The 24065-nt window shown below is 39.2% G+C and overlaps 1 protein-coding gene across 2 annotated transcripts in view; it reads left to right on the plus strand.

The window, feature by feature from the left end:
* Positions 1-18228, plus strand: part of LHX6 (LIM homeobox 6) — a 69502-nt gene extending 51274 nt beyond the window's left edge. For both annotated transcript variants that reach the window (XM_072430531.1, XM_072430532.1), the window contains exons 4-9: positions 13343-13563; positions 14948-15048; positions 15134-15229; positions 16228-16402; positions 16708-16811; positions 17489-18228. In XM_072430531.1, coding sequence (XP_072286632.1) covers positions 13343-13563; positions 14948-15048; positions 15134-15229; positions 16228-16402; positions 16708-16811; positions 17489-17509 — 718 coding nt within the window. In that variant the 3' untranslated portion in view covers positions 17510-18228. The remainder of the gene's footprint in view (positions 1-13342; positions 13564-14947; positions 15049-15133; positions 15230-16227; positions 16403-16707; positions 16812-17488) is intronic.
* Positions 18229-24065: the final 5837 nt, after the last annotated feature.

Raw genomic sequence — 24065 nt, forward strand, 5'->3', positions numbered from 1 at the left:
CAGGGTCCTCTCCTCCTGTATCACTGTCTGTATTAGTCTGTCATTTGCAATCCCTATTTAATGTACAGTGCTGCGTAATATGTTGTCACTAAATAAATCCTATTTAATAATATTAATAAGGGGTTCCCTGAAGACCTGAAAGTTACTTTAAGGGTTCTCCTGTGTTAAAAAAGGCTGGGAAAAGATATTCTAGGGATTTCAGGTCTGTTGCTTCTGCTCCTTTTTTTGACTCTGTAGCTCAGATCCTCCAGAGAACCACCAGACTCCACATTAGACTGACAGAAGGGATAACATGATTTTAAATCTTTGCTGGAATCCTCAGGGGAGGTATGAAACCAGTGTAGGGTTTGGCCATCCAAGATTCATCCAAAACAGAGTTTTTCTAATATAAACTGCATTGAAAGTGTGCAGAATAAGCAGTAAAGAGTCTTTTTTTTCAAATTTGCTGTGTAAATATATCAATTTTGGTTCAAACATTGCAAATCCTTTTTAATATTTACAACATGTCATTTTCAGATTTTCAGTTTGTCTTTTGCAATGTGAAAGCATCTCCATTGGATCCTAGGAAACAAATGATCTGATTTATGAAAGCTTTGGACTTTGAAAATAGTGTATCATAGATGATTCAGCGGGTTAGCTGAGCAGCCAGCTTGTCTTATGATAAGAATATTTGCTTGGAAAATCAAATTCTCTAGGAACACGATCCTATATTATCCTCTCTCTACCTTTTGATACACTCAGTTCAGCAATGACATTCATTTGTCACCAAATGGTGATGTTTGCCAATTTCACCTAATAGCAATGTTCATATTTGCAAGAACATTTGGGCCCATTTGAACAATGATGCATCAGAAGCCAATATCTTAATGTGTGAATGTTGCTTAATTTGCATAGATTGAATAAAGAATCAATTTTGTTGAACATATATCCATGCCAATTGTTTTTACGTATACACCTAAAAATAATAAAAAATAGTTATCCTCAAGATATATTGAGTTATCCCCATGAAAAGTATTGGGTTTCCTCCTCTCCGTTACAAACCACCACTGCCTCTGTAACTTTAATTTTGGATTAAATGCCCTAAACATGAGCTAAATACAAAATAAAGTCATCAACCGGTAAAACAGTTCTTCCAGCATTAATAAAGTCTGGGTTTATGTATTATAAGTCTTCTGTATTTGGCAGCCATTGACCATATGCTTTGGCAGCTGTGTAAGGAACATGTGTGCAAGGAAGCCGGGGCAGCCTGTGAATAGAGAAGCTGCAGTGTATATACGAGTAATTCTGTATACAAAGAACATCTGCATCCCAATTCACAATATACTTCCACTGACTATATCCAGTACTGCTGGTTCTATAATCCAGATCACTACAATGCTGTATAGAAAACAAACAAAACTGATTCTTCTGCCAAAACTAAAGATAAGTCAGCAGTAAAAATCCATTCCACCCACAAAACTCTGCCCCGGAAACCACCGAAGTTCCAAAATGAGTTATTCTGGCATTTTATTTATTTGTTTGGTGGGGGCTGACTTTACTCCCTTTCTATTTTCCAACAAATCATTAAAAAATTGAAATAAATGGGTGGGGGACCTTCCATGTCACCATCCTAATTGGCTAAGACATGTAGGGGGTGCAGAGTCTAAGACAACGACCTACAGCTTCACCAGAGCACCCCACAAAAGTTTAGGGACTTTAGGAGGTGATGCCCAGGTTGTGGCCCCTTACACTCAGGAGCTGGTAACTGCTGACAGGTTAGGAACAAAGCATAGTACAGCTAGTCCCCGGGTTACATACTAGATAGGGACTGTAGGTTTGTTCTTAAGTTGAATGTGTGTAAGTTGGAAAAGGTACATTATTTTAATAAATGCAATTAGGACAGATGTTTGTCTCAACATATTATTAGGCAGCGTGGTGTCAGTTACTGTGTAAAATCCACACTGTGAGTTAATCACAAACAAAGCAAAAAAAAAAACTTTATGGAGCCTAGACATACATTAACTTCTGGAGCAAGCTGTGCTTTGATATGCAAAAAGAAACAACTGCAGAGTTTGCTTGGTCATTAAGGAGTTACAAGAGCTTGCAGAAGAGCTCAGTCTCAGCTGTGTTTAGCAAAAGATTTCTTCTACAAGTCATGCAAACCGCCCCCCATCAAGCCTCCGTCCTGCAAAGGGACGAGCAGGGACCCTTTGTATCTAGGAGTCATCCATATGTAGGATGTCCTTAACTCGGGGACTACCTGTATAGGAAAGTAAGGCAGAGGAGTAGAGCCAAAGGTCAGGGCAGGCGGTGATCAGTAATCAGTTCAGAGCCCAGGGCGATATACTAAAAAGTCAGAATCAGTATCAGAGAAGGCAAACACTGCCCTAAAATCAAAGCCTGGCAGAACTCCTTGTACAGGCAACTTTTTATTGCCAGTCACTTCCTTATATAAGGGAAGTCATGTGATTAAAAGTTTGCTAGTGCAGCCAGCTTGTCCAAAGATAGATTAATAAATTAGACAATACTTTAAGAATATTTGCTTGGAAAACTAAATTCTCAAAAAAATTACCTTTTACCCCTCTAGCGGTAATCCCGAGTGTGACTCGGGGTGGATTTTACCTGCAAAAAGCCGTAATCCCAAATCACAATCGGGGACGCTTTAAACTTAAAAAAAAAAAAACACTTACCTTGTTCTGTCGGCCGTCCTCCAGGATCTTGCTTGTCTTTGCAGGTCCTGGGGACACATCCTTCTCCTCCAATCGCCTGCCGCGAAGTGCAGATACAAGATCTCCAGTGTTTCCCGTGACGTCAGTGCAGGCGGATAAATCAGCGGGCCATTCAAATAATTTTGTATTGGATTAAATACAAAATAGCTGTATTGAGTCCAATACAAAAAAATATTCATATAATATATATATATAATTATATTATATATTTATTATACAAGCTACTGTACGGGTATATTACATGTTTCACTGTTTTATTTTTAAATTTTTAAACAGATTTTTGTGTTTTTTATTTAAATTTTAATAATAAATGTATTAAATATTGGTCATATTTCGGTGAGTTATGCCTAAGAATTATAGGCCTACAATGTAAAATAAATTTCCATGCAAAAAAAAAATGTAACACTTTTTGCATGGAAATCTGGACAGATTTAGAACGCTAGGGAGGTTATTATCCTCTCTCAGAAAATAAAATACCTTTTGCTACATTTGATTGAGCAGTGATATTTATTTGTCACCAAAAAATATTTTGACAAATTCACCCAACAGCATTGTTAATATTAAACTCAAAAACATCTCATGGTCGCCAGTTGCACAATGATGGATCATAAACCTTTTGTCATGGCGTATCAGGACAGGGTGATGGACTCTCTGTGTCACCATCCTGATTGCCTGAGATGTGTACGGGGTGAAGAGTCTAAGACACTGACCTCCGGCTTCAACCGGAGCATCACAGAAGGGGTGAGGGGCTTTGAGGGCCATGCCCAGGTTGTGCCCCCTTACACTTAAGAGCTGATAACTGCTGAAAGGTTAGGACCAAAGCATAGTATAGGAAGGCAGAGGAGTAGAGCCCAAGGTCAGGGCAGGCGGTGATCAGGAGTAGTCAGTTCAGAGCCCGGGGCAATATACCAAAGAGTCAGAATCAGTATCAGAGAAGGCAAACACTGCCCTAAAATCAGAGCTGGACATAACTCCTTGTACAGGCAAATTCCTCTTGCTAGTCACTTCCTTATTTAAGGGAAGTTGTATGATTCAAGGTTTGCTAGAGCAGCCAGCTTGTCCTACGGTAGTCTGTTTTCCCCAGTCTTGGAGAGCTTTAATAAATCAGACCCAATACCCTAAGAATATTTGCTGGGAAAATGTTGTTACCAAAGTAACAAAATTAGGTATTCTGGCATTTTATTTATTGGGTGGGTGGGCTGACTTTACTCCCTTTCTATTTCCCAACATTTTGCAGTTAGAAATATTGAAAAATTGAAATAAATAATTCTTGTGTAATGACGTCCCAGGGTGGGGTGGTGGACCCTCCGTGTCACCATTCTCATTGGCTGAGACGCGTATGGGGTGCAGAGTCTAAGACATTGTCCTCCGACTTCAACCATTGGACCCCACAAGGGGTGATAGGCTTTGGAAGGCGATGCCCAGGTTGTGCCCCCTATGCTTAGGAACTGGTAACTGCTGGCAGATTAGGACCAAAGCATAGTATAAGAAAGTAAGGCAAAGGAGTGGAGCCAAAGGTCAGGGCAGGTGGTGATCAGGAGTAGTCAGTTCAGAGCCAAATATAATATATACCAAAAAGTCAGAACCAGTATCAGAGAAGGCAGACAGTGACCTAAAAGCAAAGCCAGTTGCCAGTCACTTCCTTACAAAGGGGAAGTCATGTGACCAGCGGGTAATCTAACCTTCCACCAGAGGGGGTGCTGGAGCAAATGCAACTCCAGTGGTGTTCACTCCTCCACCAGTAGATGGAGCATTTCTGAGGAATACTCTAGTGTACTGGGGTAAGGGGCAGGTTTCAGGGAGTCATATGATTCAGAGCAGGAAGTGACCAAAAGATAGAATCCCTTGGGGGTGCAAGGGATTATGGGAAAGCCAATTCATAGATCATTTTTTCTCAAGGAAAGAATTACAACTTGCATAGATTGTGTTTGATATTTCTAATCAAAAATCTTGCATGTTTTTAGTAGATTTAGGCGCCCAAGGCGAAACTGCAAAAAAACCTACATTACATAACAAATAAAGCTATATATGTATAATTTTTATACAACGAACACGACTTAATTTCAGTGTTATTGTTTTGCATAAATAGTTAATTTTTATATACAATCCACATGTGTGCCTTTTATACAGTAAGTAGGCTCAGGTGTTATTACCCCCCCCCCCCCCGAGCAGCAATTTGGCCACAACCACCATTTATTTTTCACTTTTCCTAATAATGCCTCAGCTGTGTCATATTTTTTCACTGCTGAATCTTTTGTGGTTAATAATTCATCCAAAAATTACCAATTCTTTGTCAAAGGGAAACCAATCTGTTTTTACATAGGCCAGGGGTGCCAAACAGGTGGATCGCGATGTACCGGTAGATCGCAAAGACAATATGAGTGGATCGCAGAGCCCTGCCTTTCAAAATAAACTCTACCGCGCACAGGAGTTATTAAAAGTGTTTTATTCACCATTTTTTTTATTATGTCAGGTACCTATTCATTACATTATAAATGCGGGTAAAAAGCATGCAGATTTCTTTATAAATAGTAACCCCAATATGGCATTGAGGGATCCCCTATAATACCCAGTGAGCTGATATTAATATTCATATCATACATCATTTATATACTATGGCAATTGTATGTGTTAGCCAGTTTTTAATAGTTGTGTTTTCCAGAAAAATAATTTCCTCTCTCATTACCACGTCTCATTCCCAACTAAAAACAATAGCTTCTGATTAACTAATTTGAAGCCAGCAAGCATAGCGGCCGGTCTATTCATTGCAGAAGGTTTGCTGCAGCGCAGAACGTGCCGTTCAGAGATGGTGTCCCCATACCTTCAATAGTTGGCAAGCATTCCTTAGGGTTGCATTCACTGGGGGCGTCAATCCAATGTGCATTGGAGCAACTAATGGTAAATTAAAAAGAAAAATAAACACAGATATTTAAGATTTCATCTCTGTTTAGCAAACTAAAGTGGTTTTGTTATAAGATTTTGTTTTAGAATTAAATCTTTCTGTGATTACACTGACAAGTAAACAGAACCTGCAGTTTCTCTAATGCTACCAATGGTGGAAATGAGGAAGGGGGGTCATAGAAATCCACGCAGGTTCCAGTATCAGTAATTGACTGTCAATAAATATCTGCACTACTAAAATATTCTCCCTCTTCTGCCTTCCCCCCAACAACTCTCTCTTCTACCTCTTCATCTCTCCTCTCTCCCATGTCCTGTGTCTCTGTCCCTCTTTCCATTTCCCTTTTCTCCTCTCTACCTCTATCTTTCTTTGCTTTCTCTCCATCTCTCCTCTCGTCCACTTTATGCTTCTTTCTTTCTTTTTCTTTCTTTTTTACTTACTTTTCTTTCTTTCTTTCTTTCTTTCTTTTTCACTTACTTTTCCTTTACCTTCTTTTTGTATACTTATTGCTCTCATTTTCAATTTCTCTCCTCTTTTGTCTTTCTGTCTCTTACTTTGTACAATTCAACATGATCCAGCAAATTCCATGTAATTCTTCTCTTCTGTCCTCTTTCTCTGTAAAGTAAACATTCTGTCTGTTATTTTTTTAAGTGCAGCACCGCCCCCTAATTCTCAATCGCCTAGGCGGTTGAGAATGAATAGAAGTACAAAGCCTCCGGGAATACCTATGTCACACATCCAGGGAGGCTCTTGGGCGCTCCTTCTGTGCATGCCCGAGTATCTCGGGCATGCGCAGAGGGAGCCTTTTTGCACAAAGAGAAAAATTTGCTGATCTCACGCATGTGATCTGGTGCTTGGGTCAGTTATGTAGAATGAAGAACAGGATGAAGAGAAGATGGCGGCACCCAGAGCGCTGGCTCCTGGATGAATGCTGGGATTATGCAGGACCTGATGGACACCCTCGGAAGGATTGTGTTTTTTTTTTTTTTTTTTTGCTGTTTTGAGTTAGTTCCTCTTTAATTTAGACAAAATCATCCCGCTCTTCCCCACCCTGGCACTGATACTCTAAGCTCCTCCCATAATTACCCTTACTCTTACTTACTTACACTACTCCTAATTACTAAACCTACAGTATTACTAGGCCAATAGAAAAATGTGTTCACTTAGTAAACTAGACTGACGTCATTTACTTGTCGCTGGTGCTGTCTTTACCTTCATTGTTAAAAAAAGCCCATTCAGGGCATCTCTGAAACAAGCAATGTTTTCAAACATTCCTATAAAAGACCTATTTTAAAAAATCAAGTGTGCTTCTCTGTAGGTTGACAATACTACTTCTGCTTCAATAAAGTTCCAAGCAGTATTGTTAGCCCTGAACAGGTCTATCCAAGCACTCACTGGCCTGGATACAGAACACCTCCATTTTTCCTCCTCTCTGAAACAGATGAGAAAGCAGGACTTGGTTGCATTGTATTGTTTGCTCATTACAGGTTAAAGTTCAAGTGTAGTATTTGTCCTCATCAGTGTCCAGGAGTAGGAACCACCCAACCATCTTTGATCCAGGGAGATGTCAGTGGATCAGTACCACCTGATTCGATGAGGGCAGACCCAGGCTAGTCCCCTTTGGATGGGGAGACCCAGAGGATGCCAGGGACCTCCCAGAGAAGGAACATCTAGATGGACCCACAAATCACTAGTAGGGATGAAGAACCTCATGGTCTGGCCAGAGGTAGGAAAGCATCCGCCTGGGGGTGAGGTCTCAGGGGTACAAAAAAATCATGGGGGCTTGGTAACCCCAACATGTATTTCTGTGCACCAGGCACAGTTCAATTTAGCTGTTTTCCTTGCCTATTTTTTAAAGCTAACTGTGGCTAGTGTTTAATGGAAAATTTTCAAAACCTTCCCCAGTGTTTTGCACTAAGCACTTTTTGAATTAACTTTGTTGATTTTGTCACTGTAACTAGTGTAGTTTTTATGTTTTCACATTTGGGTTGAGGGTGCTGGTACCTTTAGTATCAAGGGAGAGCTTCCTGGCCTTATGGTGGACTGCTCTTCATTAGTGGGAATCCCCCTTTGGGGGAGCTCCCAACCTAGTACCAGGTGGGCTGGTTATGGGTCGCCCCAGAGGACTATGATCTGCTTGGTTTTGGCCAGGTGGGTCCCATCAACACAGTCCTCAGACTGGAACATTACGCCCCAGGGATGTGAGACTTGTGTTGGTGTACTGGCACTTTTGGTACGTTTTCCATGGTTTTTGTTTAGGAGCACACAACTGACTTCAGGTATTTTTCTTTAACTTTATAACTTAATAACTTTATAGGCATTTTCTATAAAGCATAAGAAACTAAATGTGCCCAAACACACTTCAGTTCCTTATCTACTGTATATATCATTGCCCATATATCTGAATGGTAAATAATATCACTGTAGGACCTGGTATTTGGTTTTCTTTGACAACAGGCAGTTAAAACTCCAACTGCTGGATTTTTTTACAAGCAAAAGGGAAAAATACATCTTATTTAATACATTCCTTTTTGTCATCATCTGGGAAATAGGGAAAAAATCCCCCACTTCATTGCACCAACATGAAAAGTTAAAAGCAAACAAACACGGGGACATTAAGTGTAATTTAAATGTCTAGTATAATGAATGAGCAAGCTTATAATTATTTGTTTGTTTAGTTTTGGTATCACATGAAGTACAGGCACTCTTATGTTTTTATTCCATTTATATCCCGGTTACAAATGTGGGATACAATGCATTTTTTTTAGTTTTTGCTGAAAGCATGCTCAGTTTTATCTTTTCCGTAGCTAAAGATTAGGAATATTTTCTCACTGTTGATTTGTATATTGATTGTTGTGAGAGAACCCAAAAAAGCCGCTAAAGTTACTTATTGTTCTCCATATATAAGGGTAAGCCATAATAGGTTCAGATAGGTGTTTTTTGAAAACAAGACTGCTGCAGTTTACCACAACCAGTTCTCAAATGTCACATAGCCCTGGGTATGATTGAAGCAAATTGGGGCAGCTGAAATCCCTTTTTGCCCAATTGGTTGCAGTGCAGATTTTGAGATGGTTCATCCAGCATTCAGGGCGGTTGGCCACTCAGATAGCTTCCATTGACTTCCAACCTCTACGGCAAATGTCTGTCAAAAATACTGTTGAATACTTCTGGGCAGCTTGTGCTTGAAAATAGGTGCCTAGAAGTGAAAATCCCTGGCATTTGTTTACAGAAGTCTAAAAAGGCACCAAATTATTATCCTGGCCCATATTGCTCTGATGGCTTATTAGTCCCGCTTGCAGTAAATATATCATACTCAATGCTTGCATAATTCTGCAGAAAAGTCTGTTTTCCGGAGGGTTGTTTACATACCATCACATTCATACCCTGACCTGCCCTGAAATATACTCAGCAGATACAGCTGCTCATTAATATCAGGCCATTGTTGTTTCTGCAGCTTAATATTCCAAAACTGACTTCAAACCAGAAAAAAAAACTACTTTTTGTGTCAATCTCAGATGTCTCAAATCCCAAATCTCAGACTTTCAGATGTGTTGGAGATTCTACCAGCTGGCTGAAGACATCTCCAAGACTTCCAGACGAGCTAGAGGTTCCAGAATGGATGGATCAGAAATGGAAGCACTGCTTTTTACCACAAACAGACCAACTGACTAAAAAGCCTTCAATGCTTCCAGATGTGTTGGAGGTTCTACATGAGGTAGATCAGAAATGGGGGCACTACCACAATAGAACCAGCTGGCTAAAGATGTCTTCAACACTTCCAGATGTGTTGTAGGTTCTTTAGCAGATTGATCAGAAATGGAGGCTCTGCTTCTTACCAGAAGATGACCAACTGGCTGAAGAATCCTTCAACACTTCCGGATTTGTTGGCGATTCCATATGTGGAATTTGGCCTAAATTGACCAGAAAATGCATTTTTTTCTAACCAAAAAAAGCCCAAATGTTTGTAGAAACCTTGAGTACGTTCATATGTGTTGGACACTCTACAATAGATTAACCAAAAATAGGTATGGTTTCTTACTAGAAAGGAATAAACTGATGGAAGACATCTCTAACACTTTCACTATACCAGATTGATCAGAAATGAGTCATTGATCAAAAAAGTCATTGCTTCTTGCCAGAAGACCAACTGGTTTTACAAACCTCTAACATTTCAACATCTCCAGGAATATTGAAGATTCTACAACTGATTGTTCAGAAATGGATGCATTGCTTCCTTCTAGAAAAAGACCAACTGGCTAAAGAAGCTGTCAACACTTCCAGATGAGATTCTAGAATAGATTGATCAGAAATAGGGGGACTGCTTCTTACCAGGAAAGGAGCACTTTCCTAAAACATACATCTTCCTAAAAGAAGCCTTCAACACTTTCAGATGTGTTGGGGGTTCCACAACAGATTAGTCAGAACAGGATGAATTGCTTTCTAACATAAAGATATCAACAGACTGAAGAAGCCTTGGGAAGGGGACTCAAGGTCACATGGATCAAAATGAATGCAGCCATTTCATATATCAACTGGGACCAACTGACTGAATATTATTTCAATATTTACAGATGTATTGGATTTTCTATAACAGATTGATCAGAAAATAATATTTCCTACCAGAAAAGATCCAAATGAAAAAATAAGCCTTCAACAAGTGGAGGAGGTCCGAAAATGGATTGACCAGAAAATGGGGCCTGTTATTTCTTTGTTTTACCAGAAGAGACCCAACTGTATGTTCTCTTTTTATTTTTACAGCACTGAGTTTACCAAAATTGTATAGAGGTGAATACATCTTATTAAAGGAAAGGCATTTTATTGAAAAATGGCGTTTCTCCATATTTCTGTTGCCCAAAGCAAACCTACAATAGTCACCTAGCTCTTGGCTTAAGTTCCTCAGTCAATTCATTCCACTAAAGGAATAAAGTTGACAATTGTCTCAGTCTATAAAAGCTGTTTAACAAGCCAGGCTCAATGTGCACACCACAAGCAGCTACCTTAGACACCAATGTAAATGTCCCTATTTATAGAAATGGCGCAGTTGACAGTCAAGGGGTAACAATACACTTTGGCATTTTGTAAACGGTTTTCTTTTCCTGGAGAATAGTTGTGTCTGGTCCATAGTTGTGATAAAAACCAGAGCAGCTTTCATATACGCAGTTGTTGATGCTGGCAGAATCTGCATTACCGCTCTGGGGTGACTATTCCCACATTGCTGTAGTCTGCCATTGGAGAGACCGGCTAGGTGGCTGGAGGGGAATTTAATGTTTAAATATCTTGGGTGGAAATGTATTCTAATTATTCTAGCGATGGAACAAAATAGAAGGTAGGAAAACATCTAGCAGAAAGAACAAACTGCTTCTGACCTGCCACTACCTCGTTAGGGATGATTGTGCTTGTACCATGCAGAAATTAAAGCTGCAGGTAAATACAAAAGACACAAAAATATATCAATGTATATAGTAATTCATATTAAAAGTATATGTCTGGACAAGATAATACAAATATTTAGTAAATCCCTCCAATACCTGCATTGTTCTCCAGTTTTTGTTTCCGCTTCAACAACTTTGCAAATACCCATTGACCTGCCAATATTCCAGGGGAACAAAGCACAGGCAATTAGCATATTCAATGGAATGTGAGCAGCAACAATCTCCATATTACTTTTGCCTTTTCTGTTCTGAAATTCCAAATAACCTTACCAGCTGGGCTACAGAATTTCACCAATCCCCTGCCATTTCCTGTCCAAATCCACGTGCATAGATTGATTTATGTTCCAGGAAAACAACGTTGCTGTCTTGACTTCCAAGAACTCAGCTACATACTGTGTATAAGAAAAGGACATTTGGGAGATGTTGTTCCGGGGCTGTGTCTATGCCAGTAAGAACTGACCACCCGGCAAATGCTCTTGCAAATTTGACAAGCCTTTTGATAATATCATAGGGAGCAATGATAATATATCATTACGGGAGCAAATTTAAAGGAGAAAAAAGAATGAGACATGTACTAGAGGGGCAGCGGGAAGTTTGGGGTTATATTTGACATACCCAAGTACCTTGATCTGTGAGGAACCAATTTTCAAAGGGACCGGTATGTGGAAACCCATCATTAGACACTACTCTATACAGACTTCTATGTTCCATTTATACCACTACTTTGAAAAGCACTTTGGGCTGCTTGTTTGGTTTTCTTGAGTTGTGGCGTCATGAGTAGAATTATACCAAGGTCCTGGTATATTCTGAGATCCTATTTTTTGATTACTGTGAAGACTATTACAGGAGCTTTGAGAGATTTCCAGTCTTGTCCACTGTTGTTTACCTCAATCAAAGGAACTGAAGTCATCATTTAAAATGTATCCCATATGGGAGCTCACCTATCTGTATTGGGCAAATAACTGGCATAGAGGGCTCTTTTCTAGCAGAAGAATGCATGGGCAGAAGTCTTGGCATCCTTGGAGTGCCAGAATATGGTCTGCACTCCTCTGGGGGGACATCATGACTACTTTCCTGGTAGAAGGGATTAGTATTGCTGCAGTATTCATCCACAAGGTACATGATTTCCTCATGACTTTGTGTTTGGGGTGTGCTATCAGCCAGGAAGTTCTAGGTTGTCTTCAAGTTCAGTGGCTGGAAGGGGTATACAGCCTGGCATGCAACCTCATCTTTTGAACTGTAATATATCATAATTCTTATTATTTACATTTCTTACACCATTTTATATTCAAATGCTGAGTTTAGGTTGTTTTGTAAGGTGATCCTGAACTCAAAAAGATCTCCTGGATTGCTTGTGTTCTTCCATTTGATATATACCTCCCCATTTCACAGTCCTGGGAATTACTCAATATCCAATATCCTAATTACAATTTTTTCACTCTTTTCTTTATGCTTGCTTTTCATTATTTAACAGTTGACTGTATTGGAATTTTAAAAATTCTAAAAAATATCTGGTATCTATATTTAAAATTACTATATTTACACATTTTGTTGGTACATTTTTAAACATTTATTTAAACTGGATGTTGACAAAAGTGCTTTTGTGTTAAAGATATCTAGAAATGCTCTGAAAAATGTAGCCCTTGCCTTCAAATACTCTTAAATAAATGCAATGTATTTTTATGTTCTATAGCCCGGTGTATTTAAATCATATATTCACTAGATGTATGTAGCCAGATACATTATATCTGCAGGATGAGATAATTCCAGACAATAATGCCTCTGACTGCCAATCTCACCAGATTTGGAGTGGATTTGGTGGTGTCCCTATTTTGCTGCTCACTGTTCTCCTTGCTGGAGATGAAGTTGTACCTGAGGACCTGAATTACAAGAGTCTCCCTGCTTCTCGATTATTCCCCTGCCAGCTATCATATCACCAGAACAGCTCTGATATGACAAAGAAAATTCTAGTTCCCAATCATAAAGATGATTACTTCAACACAGAAGCATAAAACAATTAATGCAGGAGTGGGGAAAGCTGCCGGATGACCACAGGCCATTACATGACTAGTCATCTGCTTGTCTTTTTTGGGCTCAACATTAACAGTACATGCCCTCTTTGTTTCTAACTAAATACCATAGCTCTCATCAGAAACCATTGCAGTTTATGTTTGCAGAAAAATACCAACATTTACTGTTAGCAAAAACTGCAGGTTCCATATACTGGGTCAACTAATAGTATATTTTTGATTAGGTTTGTGCTTCAGCTTAGGTTTTGTCTCAATTTTTTTGTTGTATTGCAGTCGGTTTGGTACCAAGTGTGCGCGGTGTGGCAGACAGATCTATGCCAGTGACTGGGTTCGAAGAGCTCGGGGGAATGCCTACCACTTAGCATGCTTTGCATGTTATTCCTGCAAACGGCAGCTGTCTACAGGCGAGGAGTTTGGCCTGGTGGAGGAAAAGGTATTATGCCGAATTCACTATGACACCATGATAGAAAACCTAAAAAGAGCTGCAGAGAACGGTAAGACTTTCAGTGGAAATGATCTTTGTTTTGTTTTTGGTCCCAATTTTGTTCTTATGTATTACAATTGTATAGTAAACTGCAAAAATAAAAAAAATGCATCCATCACATCTAAGGACTGATGAGTCAGAAAACTGATCATACTATCATTTGGGATCAAGCATTTTACTCCATAAAGCAAATTAGCTATTGTTTCCAATTGGGGGTTCGACTGGGATCAAAATTTCTGGAGTAGAACTGCTAAGGTGGAACCTAATGGCTTTTTAAAAACCTAATAAACTAAGTAACCATGTAACAAGAGAAGAGGAATATATATTTGTTTTTATCCACCATTAATTTTTTGGATTTCTAAGTTCTGTTTTTCTGCTGTATGAACTGAATTGAGATTCCACCTTTGCATTGTGTTTTTTGTTATAAACTTCCTTCTTTTGTGCCTTATGTATAAATTGTGGGATTAGGCAATTAGTCATGCGAACCAGCTGTGCGAATGGCAGGATATTTCCCGTATTCCGTAACTCTTTCCTGACACTCAACAAAGAAAAGCCAACGCTGATTGAATGCTCCTCAGAAATCAAATATGTGGTTTTCAGATTATTGGTATTTTTTATTATTATTAAAGGGACAGTGAGCCGGAAAGAGTTTCAGTATCTTAAATTGGTTTGAAATTTTTCCATGTCTCCATATATTTGCTGTTGCTACAGGAAAGCATTCTGATCTAATGGAGGTGGAATGTGAACGACCCAATTACACCTCCCTGCCCTCTTACATACACATATCCAATGCCCTCAGTGTTGCAGGTGGGAGCTGAGCCGTGTCCTTCAATGAAAGCCTTCAAAGAATAGAGACCTCTTTGTCAAAATGGAATAGTGATTAGCTAGGGAAGTAGAGCTTGCTCTTACTCAAAGTATCTTTCTATAAGCAAGAAAGGAGTAAGTACCCAAATTTGATTTAGTATCAGCCTTTGTACAATGAAACCCAGACCTAAAGAGAAGGAAGCATCACAAAGAGCCTATTGGTTGTGCTGCAGTGCAACACGTGACCTGATAGGAGTAACGGGAGAAAGAGCGATGAGCTCATCAGTCCGCTGCTTTTTATCCACTGTCCAATCAAAGGTTGGGGAAAGGGACCAGCCCGTTAAATGTTACTGAAGTACATTCAGAGAGAATTCAGGTCCCCTACCCTGCAGGACAGGGCTGTGTGGTTCATGAAAAATCCTCATTATTTAGAATTCCTTTCCTAAATGTATTTAGAGCTTATTATCAGCTTATTGTTTAAATTTACTGAACTTCAAATATTTATTTCTTGAAAAGTCTGTCTGTACTGAACACTTAGATGATGCAGGAGTTTATGTAATAAGACGATTGACGAGTCTATGCATTTTCAGGCAATGGTATTACTTTGGAGGGAGCTGTGCCATCAGAACAAGACAGCCAGCCAAAACCAGCAAAAAGAGCACGCACGTCGTTCACAGCAGAGCAGCTGCAGGTATGGCACCAAGCACTGGGGAAGCGCTTGCATGGGTATAAAGGGCTATAACCAACCATGCCACCAACACTCCCTCTGTTCTTAGGTGATGCAGGCACAGTTTGCTCAAGATAATAATCCTGATGCACAAACACTTCAGAAACTTGCTGACATGACAGGACTAAGCAGAAGAGTTATTCAGGTCAGTATTCTATAGAAATTTTATTTTATTCCATGGTAAATGGAGCAGTGGTAAAATTATTCAATTACATGTCATTTGCCCCTTTAACCCAGAAGTCTTTATATATTAATGGCGGGTTGAATGCATATGGGGAAGCCATAGGCAGAAATTTAACTGCAATCTGAAAGCCAATTTTTAACACTTAAGGACAGAGCTGAATTATCCACAGGCTTATTTACGCAGGAGCCTAGGGTCCTAGCCTGAGGGATGTCCAGGGATTCCAGCTCAACCTCAACCCCCTGCACTAAACCAAAGACATTGTGTGACTGGTCAAAGCTGTGCACTGGCCTATCACTTGGTATCAGATAGGGCAATGAAAGCCAGAGATGGTTTTAGATAAAAATGAGTAATAAATGGGGGTCCCAGGTACAAAACATTTCAGCTTCCTGCACCCCTGCCATTGTGTCAGTTGGGCCCTGATGAAGGTGCAATTGCCAAGTTCCCTATCCTAAAACTGGCAATGATGGCAGTACTGACAATGCAATTGGAGTGGCTTCATTTGTGTTCTATTCTATTGCAATCTATATTAATGACAATGAAAAGATGTGAGCGATGAAGATTACACCTTGGCAGGGGTGCCATTTTTGCTTAATGGCTCAGTGGTTAGCACTCTGGCCTTTAAAGCGCTCAGTCCTAGGTTTCAAATCTCAGCCAAGACACAATCTGCATGGAGTTTGTGTGGGTTTCCTCCCACATCCCAAAAACATGCAGTAAGATTAGATTGGCTAACTATCAAAAAATGACCTTGGACTGTGTTAATAATCAGCGCTATATTAATACTGGATAATAATAATATTCCATCTCTGGTCAAGGGAGGATCGTGCTGGAGGGCAGCGCAGAGTATGAAGAATTTTGAACTTTTGGTCTGCACATCACAAATCCTATGCCTAAAGTTAGATTGTTCTCAGTTAATGTATATTATGCCATTATTTCCTTTTTATTACATGTGCAATCTTCAGGTTTGGTTTCAGAACTGCAGAGCGCGCCATAAAAAGCACACCCCACAGCATGCAGTACCTCCACCTGGGGCAAATCCGACTCGTCTCACCTCTTCCCTGTCAGATGACATTCACTTCTCCCCCTTCAGCAGTCCAGAAAGAGCTAGGATGGTCACATTACATGGATATATAGAAAGTAAGTAAGCTTTCTATCTCACTATAAAACATTGCAAAGGAAACTCTAAGTCAATGAGCAAAACTTCATGAAAGCAATACAGTAAGTTGGAGGGTTTTTTTGGAAGCGGTGCTCAGCAGGATGCTTTAGTTTATTTTGCATCTGACAATACAGTTACCAATTGTTTGATCTTGATGATAATTATTTTTTAACTCTTTTTAAAAAAAATCTTTATTAACCTTTGTTCTATTGTCATATTGCACTTTTATATACAGCACAAATCCATTTTGTTGATCCCTTTGTTATTGTTTTATGTTGCTGTTCAGGTCAGGTGCAATGTGGGCAGGTGCACTGCAGACTCCCCTACGCTGCTCCCCCGGTGCATCTTAAAAGTGACATGGAAGCAACACTGTCCAACAGAGGAGACAAGGTATGCAGTATGAACTGTCTTATCTGAACCATGTATGGATATCCCTCAAAATGATACTTTTGCCTAAACTATAGTAATGTACTATGAGCAAACTACAAAATTACCTAAATGATGTAGGCTGGCCATACCAGTAGGCCCAGGATCATTTTTCATGAAACATGATGGCCATTCTTTCAGGCGAACCATTGGAAACCCTTCATATGGACAGGGTGACAATCTTCCTTCTGCATTCCAATGCAGCTTGGTTATCCTTGCCGCTACACTAGCTGATTACGTACGTGTACTGTTGATATCATTAAATAACCATGCATAGCTTTGCCTATAGCCTCAAGATCCTTGTTTCTCAATCTTTTTAACATGAGGGAATCCCTGAATTCAGTTTCAGGTCTTAAGGAACCTCTTCTATAATTACTATATCCACAGCTCACAGTACAATAGAATGGTGGTCAGAATGCCTCTTACATTGCTGGCCAGTGGGAAGAATGTGACACTTTGGTCACCAACCCTAGCAAACTCTAGAGGAACCTTATTTAAGAAACACTGCACTAGATTGACAACACTTTGCTTTATCTGCAAGAACTGAACTGAGTTCTGAGGATGCAGTTTTTCACTCGTATTGGTTGTTACCCTACTTATCCAGTATTGCAATCTAACAACTGTATTATTTCTTCTGGCAGGTAATCCTATTTCAATACTGAACAACATCTTCTGCCATTGGAGATGACATGCTGCCCTCTAGGCCAGGGGTGTGTAGAGGATTCAGAAGGATACCCAGCAAAGAAGACAATATATGTTAATTGCTGTCTTGGCTCTGTTCACTGAGAAGGAGCCAGGTCAATTTTGGAAACATTTGGACAGTGGATAAAGACCACAAACAATGACATGAGTGGGTTTATTATTAAATATTAAATTATAACAAAGCTACCCATTCTAAGAGTGAAGAAGCCACCTTCTGCATTTTTTTGGAACGCTAACTGACACCACCGAGAGGGCATCTGCAAATTGGAGTGACTGTGAAACAGAAAAATAAGGTGAACACGTGCATTTGGTTAACCCGGTGGATTATACTCATACAATAATGCTGGCTGGTTATAACTCTGACAATTACCTGAGTTATACATGGGAGAAAAAGACGTGTATTATCAGTGCCAGACAGCTCACTGCCTCTATCATTCCCTCATTGTATTCCCTTGCAATCGCCATATGTAACCTTTTCCAATGCTTCAATTCGTAAGGTCTATCAAACAAGTGTTTTTTTATGTGCTTTGACTATTAGATAGTGGAATATTTCCATTTTATATCAAGCTTTTCCAAATTTTAAAGCTGAATTCTGGTCACACAAAACTTTTTATATATATATATATATATATATATATATATATATATACATATTAATATTAGCCAGAAGGGATATAAATCTCACAAATTGCTATTATACCCCCAGATGTCATCTTGTATGGTGGTGATTCCATTTCTGTTTTGGAGATAGCCTGAGCCAAGAACGGAGCTGTGGGAGGGTCCAACAGCTCCTCTTCCTATTGGCTGTCTGCAAAAAGGGTGCGGTTACATGACCAGGTACTCGGCATAGGAAGAGAGAGCAGCAGTGACCGGTCTGCATTACAAGAAGCTCGTGTACAGAGACAAAATGTCACATTGGATTACTGCACAGATGTAGAAGATATATACAAAGTGCACCCTATTTCAAAAAAGAATACCCAAGGCTCTTGAATTTTCATCTTCTGAGATCGAGCTTCTGGTCAGAAAAAAAAGTTTGTGCAATAATGATATATAAATGTGGGTTAAAAAAAAATATCAGGAAAGTTTTGATTTTTTGATCTGCAGTAGTGGAGGTTCAGAAAAACTGATCCTGGTTCTGGTAACATATGAGAATATCAGCAATCATTTGGTGGTTCTTGGACCTAAAAAAGCTAAGGCCGATTTATTTTGTTGTGGGTAGAGTGAGTAATGATGTTCTTTGTTATATGTGTCCCATTTAGGATAAGAATCAGGACAAACAGGTGACAGAGTCTCCCAAATAGAGGCACGAGGAGAACACACAAACTCCATGCCAATACAAAGCCGGTTTGGTTCCAAACCATTACCACTATCTAAAAGTTTCAATTTAGATGAACATTAAGGCTGAATTCCAAGAAGTTATATAAGACATGACTTAGTCCAGCTCTAGATTCCATCAATAAATTAAGTTTGTAGATGAAAGTAATGTAAGTTCTTGAACTGGACTTAGTATTGGCCTCTTGCGGGCCTTGTACAGCAGACTTGGGGAAACAGAAGTAAAGCAAAGAACCAGTCAGGTGTACTTCAGTGCAATGGGCATACTGATAGGAGAAGAGAACAGAATGACGGAGAGATGAGCTCATTGACAGTTCGTTTGAGGGGCAAGATTTTGAGGACTGTACAAATCTTAGGACTAGCTATAGACATACCAACATTTGGACAGGCAAACATCTCCTCTATGTGTCTTTTTTCTTTATATTGATCCTGGAGTTCAGCTTCCAAGGGACACTACAGTAACACATCAAAAAGTTTATTTTAAGAGTCTTTCTATGAAAAGTATTTCTGCAATGAAGTTAAATGACAAGAGAATATCATTCATCATCAATATCAGAATATATTCGACAAGTCATGTTGAGAATGTTAAGTCTTAAAGCGATAAATTTGTAAAGTTAATAAGGAGTGCAGACAGAATCAGAATAAAAAAATGAGTGTCTCATAAAGGAGAAATAAAGGTTGGAAGGGTGAAAGGTGGCCCATTATGGGGAAAAATTACCTTGGTATTGACATGGTAAAAGAGTGAAAAAAAACGTAATCATTTAAGTAGATCTATGGTCAAAGGTAAAACCAGATATGTAATGGAGGCTACCCATGCCATACCAGTGGCACCCGTAACATTGTCTTTGTACTTGATGAACCTACCCAACAGAAACCTTGATTCACCATTGCCCTTGATTCACCATCACCATTATTTCACCCATAAAAATGCTCCTTGTTCTGCAGTGAAATTGTATCATTATCAGACTTTACAAGTGCTGAATCCCCGTGGACAACAGCAGTGAGTAGGCCGTAAGAAGCTGGATAGGCTATAAATTGTCTTTCAGTGCCTGGCCAAGCCATTTTTCTATTTTTTCTCAACCTAGGAAAATGTAAGATTTAGATGGACTTTAAATTCTATTCTTTGACAATATAAAATGTCGTTTAAGAAAAATGAGGCAAAAAATTTTATTCCACCATGTTCTTCGTATATGTTTGTAAATTAGTTTTTAAAGAATAGTCATGGCATATATGAGGACTGTGGCATGGACATTAAAAAACAAAAAACATTCACACCCGTGATTCATATCCACAGCAATGACTGGCCTTTAAAAGGATGAGGTTAAACTCAACAAGAAAAACTTTAATGGAAAAAAAATCCCAGTTTACCTTCCCTGATTCCCTAATCTAATATAAAATCACATTTTAGTTGGTCACATTTTGGATAAGGAGTTGGAGTAACCCAGTAACATAGTTACCCACTTGGGTTGAAAAAAGTCCATCAAGTTCAACCACTGGGGAAATAAACATATGCCAGATATAAAACCCTATGGACATAGTTGATCCAGAGGAAGGCAAAAAAAACCCAGTACAATTTGCTCCAACAAAGGAAAAAAAATTCCTTCCCGGTCCCACAAGGCAATTGGATGTTCCCTAGATCAACAGTCTCTGTTACTTTAAAACTTTAATAGCTAGTTAAATTATGTGCTAGAAAACACACTCCCAAAACTCTTCATTTCTCTATTTGGTTTCCATGATAAATGTATTTGTACTTTATGTTTTGACATTAAAAAAAGTACCCAGAAACCTAATTTTAAGAAGGAATATTCTTCTTATTTGACTATGGTGAGTCTCAAAGATGTTGTTGGGTACCCCAGCCTACTAAACCCTATACCTAATTACCCCTGGGGTTCGCAGTTACATGTTGATTTTTTGATTCTCTATTTCTCTGTTATTCTTCTTCTCTTTAGTTAGATACTCATAGAGTCCCTTCCTGTCCTGTAGTATCCTGAGTGTTCCCCACATTCATATACCAATCTCCTGGTCTTGGTCCTTTGCCATCAGACTGGAAGCTTCTAATACCCTTTCTGTCTATCTATAGAGGTTGATCAGGACACAAAAATGTCTTCAGGTCTTTGCAACTTGCTCCTCCGGACACAGCAGCTAGCACTCTTAGTAATATATGAGACAGTTAGCTAATGACCTGGGACCAATGGATATGGTCTTTCAATGCCCCTGAGGAGCCAATAGGCTTAACAACCAAAATCTTGGGGCCTCCTCTTCAACAAATAAGGTTTATCATAAGTGATATCTGCCACAAATTAGATAAATCAAAAGCATAGATGCTTTGTCTTTCAGGACATTTGTTTCAAGGGAAGCCAAGGCATCTTAGAGATCCAGGAACCTCTCCTGCTGAACAGCTAAAGACGCCCTAGGACCTGGATGTATATTCCAGGTTTCAAGATTACATTACCTTGCTTTCCAAAAAAGTATTGTTTTTCGGTCTCCCAAGCATATGAAAGGAGAAAAAGGTACCTCTTTCACATGCAGGTCCCTTGGTGTCTCTTCCACCCCATTAACGTCCCTGATTACTATGAACAAGAGTCATACCTCGGTAATGTTTTGCTGATACTCTGTTCCGAAGCCCTGTATTACCTAGATTTTCCTGATATAAGAAGAGCTTTGTATTCACGTGAATTAACATTTAGTCTTTTGAGCAAAATGTTTCTTTAAGAAACAGAGACCCTAAACAGCTTTATTCATGTAGCTGTGGATCTTGCAGGCCTTACTGTCATTTGCAATGCATGCCCTGCGTATCTGCCAACGATTGACTAAAGAAAATAAAACCCATTTCAGCATCGTGTTATCCTTTCCTTTAGGATCTACACGTCTACAGCTACATTATGAAATAATTCATATATAAAATGCTAATTATAAACACAGCGAGTGCTCTTTTTTTTTTTAAATACCCTTATATTAGACTCTTCCATTAGGGATGACCCGTGGTGTTGTACGTTACACAATGATACCTTTCAATAGGCAACAACATTTCTGCTGTGTTTTTGACATTTAACAGACATATTTCATGACATACAATGTTCTTCAAATAAACCGCCTAGCTGCCGGAAAACAGAACGCTGTAATTAGCGAAAAACTCTGCATAATTATGTCATACTTGTGCAGGAAAGGTTGAATAATTATGGAAATGATGAATTGATTGTAATGAAAATCACACTTTACAAGTTCGTTTACTGACATTCTTTCCATGGGAAGATTTTTAGGTGTGTAAATACAGTCAGTGAATAAGATACGAGTAGCACGGGCAATCATAAGGATGGCCTGTGGGCATTTGGCTGCGAATATGAAATGCTGATGGATATGCCCTTAAATTGGACCTATCATGACATTTTTACCAATATAAAAAAGCGTTAACCTTTTATATAATAAAAATGTCTTTTTTTTAGTTTCTTTTTTAGGTTAAAAGGGAGGACTTATTTCCTTCCGTCCTCGCTGTGGCGGCAGTAAAGATTAAATGGGAAACCCAAAGCCTCCTGGAGTACATACATAAAGTTTATTTGGGAAACCCAGAGACTCCTGGAGTACATACATAAAGATTAAATGGGAAACCCAAAGCCTCCTGGAGTACATACATTAAGATTAAATGGGAAACCCAAAGCCGCCTGGAGTACATACATAAAAATTTATTGGGAAACCCAAAGCCTCCTGGAGTATATACATAAAAATTAAATGGGAAACCCAGAGCCTCCTGGAGTACATACATTAAGATTAAATGGGAAACCCAAAGCCGCCTGGAGTACATACATTAAGATTAAATGGGAAACCCAAAGCCTCCTGGAGTACATACATAAAATTAAATGGGAAACCCAAAGCTTCCTAGAGTACATACATAAAGATTAAATGGGAAACCCAAAGCCTCCTGGAGTACATACATTAAGAATAAATGGGAAACCCAAAGCCGCCTGGAGTACATACATTAAGATTAAATGGGAAACCCAAAGCCTCCTGGAGTACATACATAAAAATTAAATGGGAAACCCAGAGCCTCTTGGAGTACATACATACAAACTAAATGGGAAACCCAGAGACTCCTGGAGTACATACATTAAGATTAAATGGGAAACCCAAAGCCTCCTAGAGTACATACATAAAAATTTAATGGGAAACCAAAAGCCTCCTGGAGTACATACATAAAAATTTAATAGGAAACCCAGAGCCTCCTGGAGTACATACATAAAGATTAAATAGGAAACCCAGAGCCTCCTGGAGTACATACATACAAATTTAATACATACATAAAGATTAAATAGGAAACCCAGAGCCTCCTGGAGTACATACATACAAATTTAATAGGAAACCCAGAGCCTCCTGGAGTACATACATACAAATTAAATAGGAAACCCAAAGCCTCCTGGAGTACATACATACAAATTAAATAGGAAACCCAGAGCCTCCTGGAGTACATACATACAAATTAAATAGGAAACCCAGAGCCTCCTGGAGTACCGGTACATACTTCATGTATCCCAAGAGACTTCGGGCCACTCGTATCTCGGGCATGCACAAAGGGGCCTTTCCCTGAAATGTAAAAAAAAATGCTGATCTCACACATGCGCAGTTCAGGCGGAATCCAATCTAACGCCTGCTCAGTGCAAGATCGGATGACTCAGAAAGAACCTGGAAGAAGACAAAGATAATGACGTCTGCTTGTTCCATCTCACAAATTCCATTTTGTCCCCAGCCATCCTGAATTTTTTCTTTATTTCAGTGCGGCACAAAATGCACTTAAATTGTGAAGGGGTCGAAGGCTCTGCGGAAGTACAGATAAGTTTTATTTTTTTTAAAGAAAAGTTCTGCTTTTATCTTCTTTTGATTTACAGACCACATTTTACAGATTCTTGCCCAAATCTTCCAGCTTTTGCAAGGACAAACAATTGTTTTCTCTTGGCCCATCCACAGTTATAGGCCCTGAGGAACAGAGGTGAGCTGAACCCCTAAAACGTGTTGGAAGTTTACACAATTTTTGGGAATTAATTGGTTGTTTATGGGCTTCAACACATTATTGTGTTTATTTGTATTGTAACTCTATTCTCAGCAAGCAGAGCAATACACAGATTTTTTTTTTTACCAGGGATCTCAAACACGAGAGCTGCTTTCATTGGGAAGTTGTCTAAATCTTCTTTTGTT

The sequence above is a fragment of the Pyxicephalus adspersus genome, chromosome Z, assembly GCF_032062135.1.
Source record: "Pyxicephalus adspersus chromosome Z, UCB_Pads_2.0, whole genome shotgun sequence".
In the NCBI taxonomy this organism is placed as follows: Eukaryota; Metazoa; Chordata; class Amphibia; order Anura; family Pyxicephalidae; genus Pyxicephalus; species Pyxicephalus adspersus.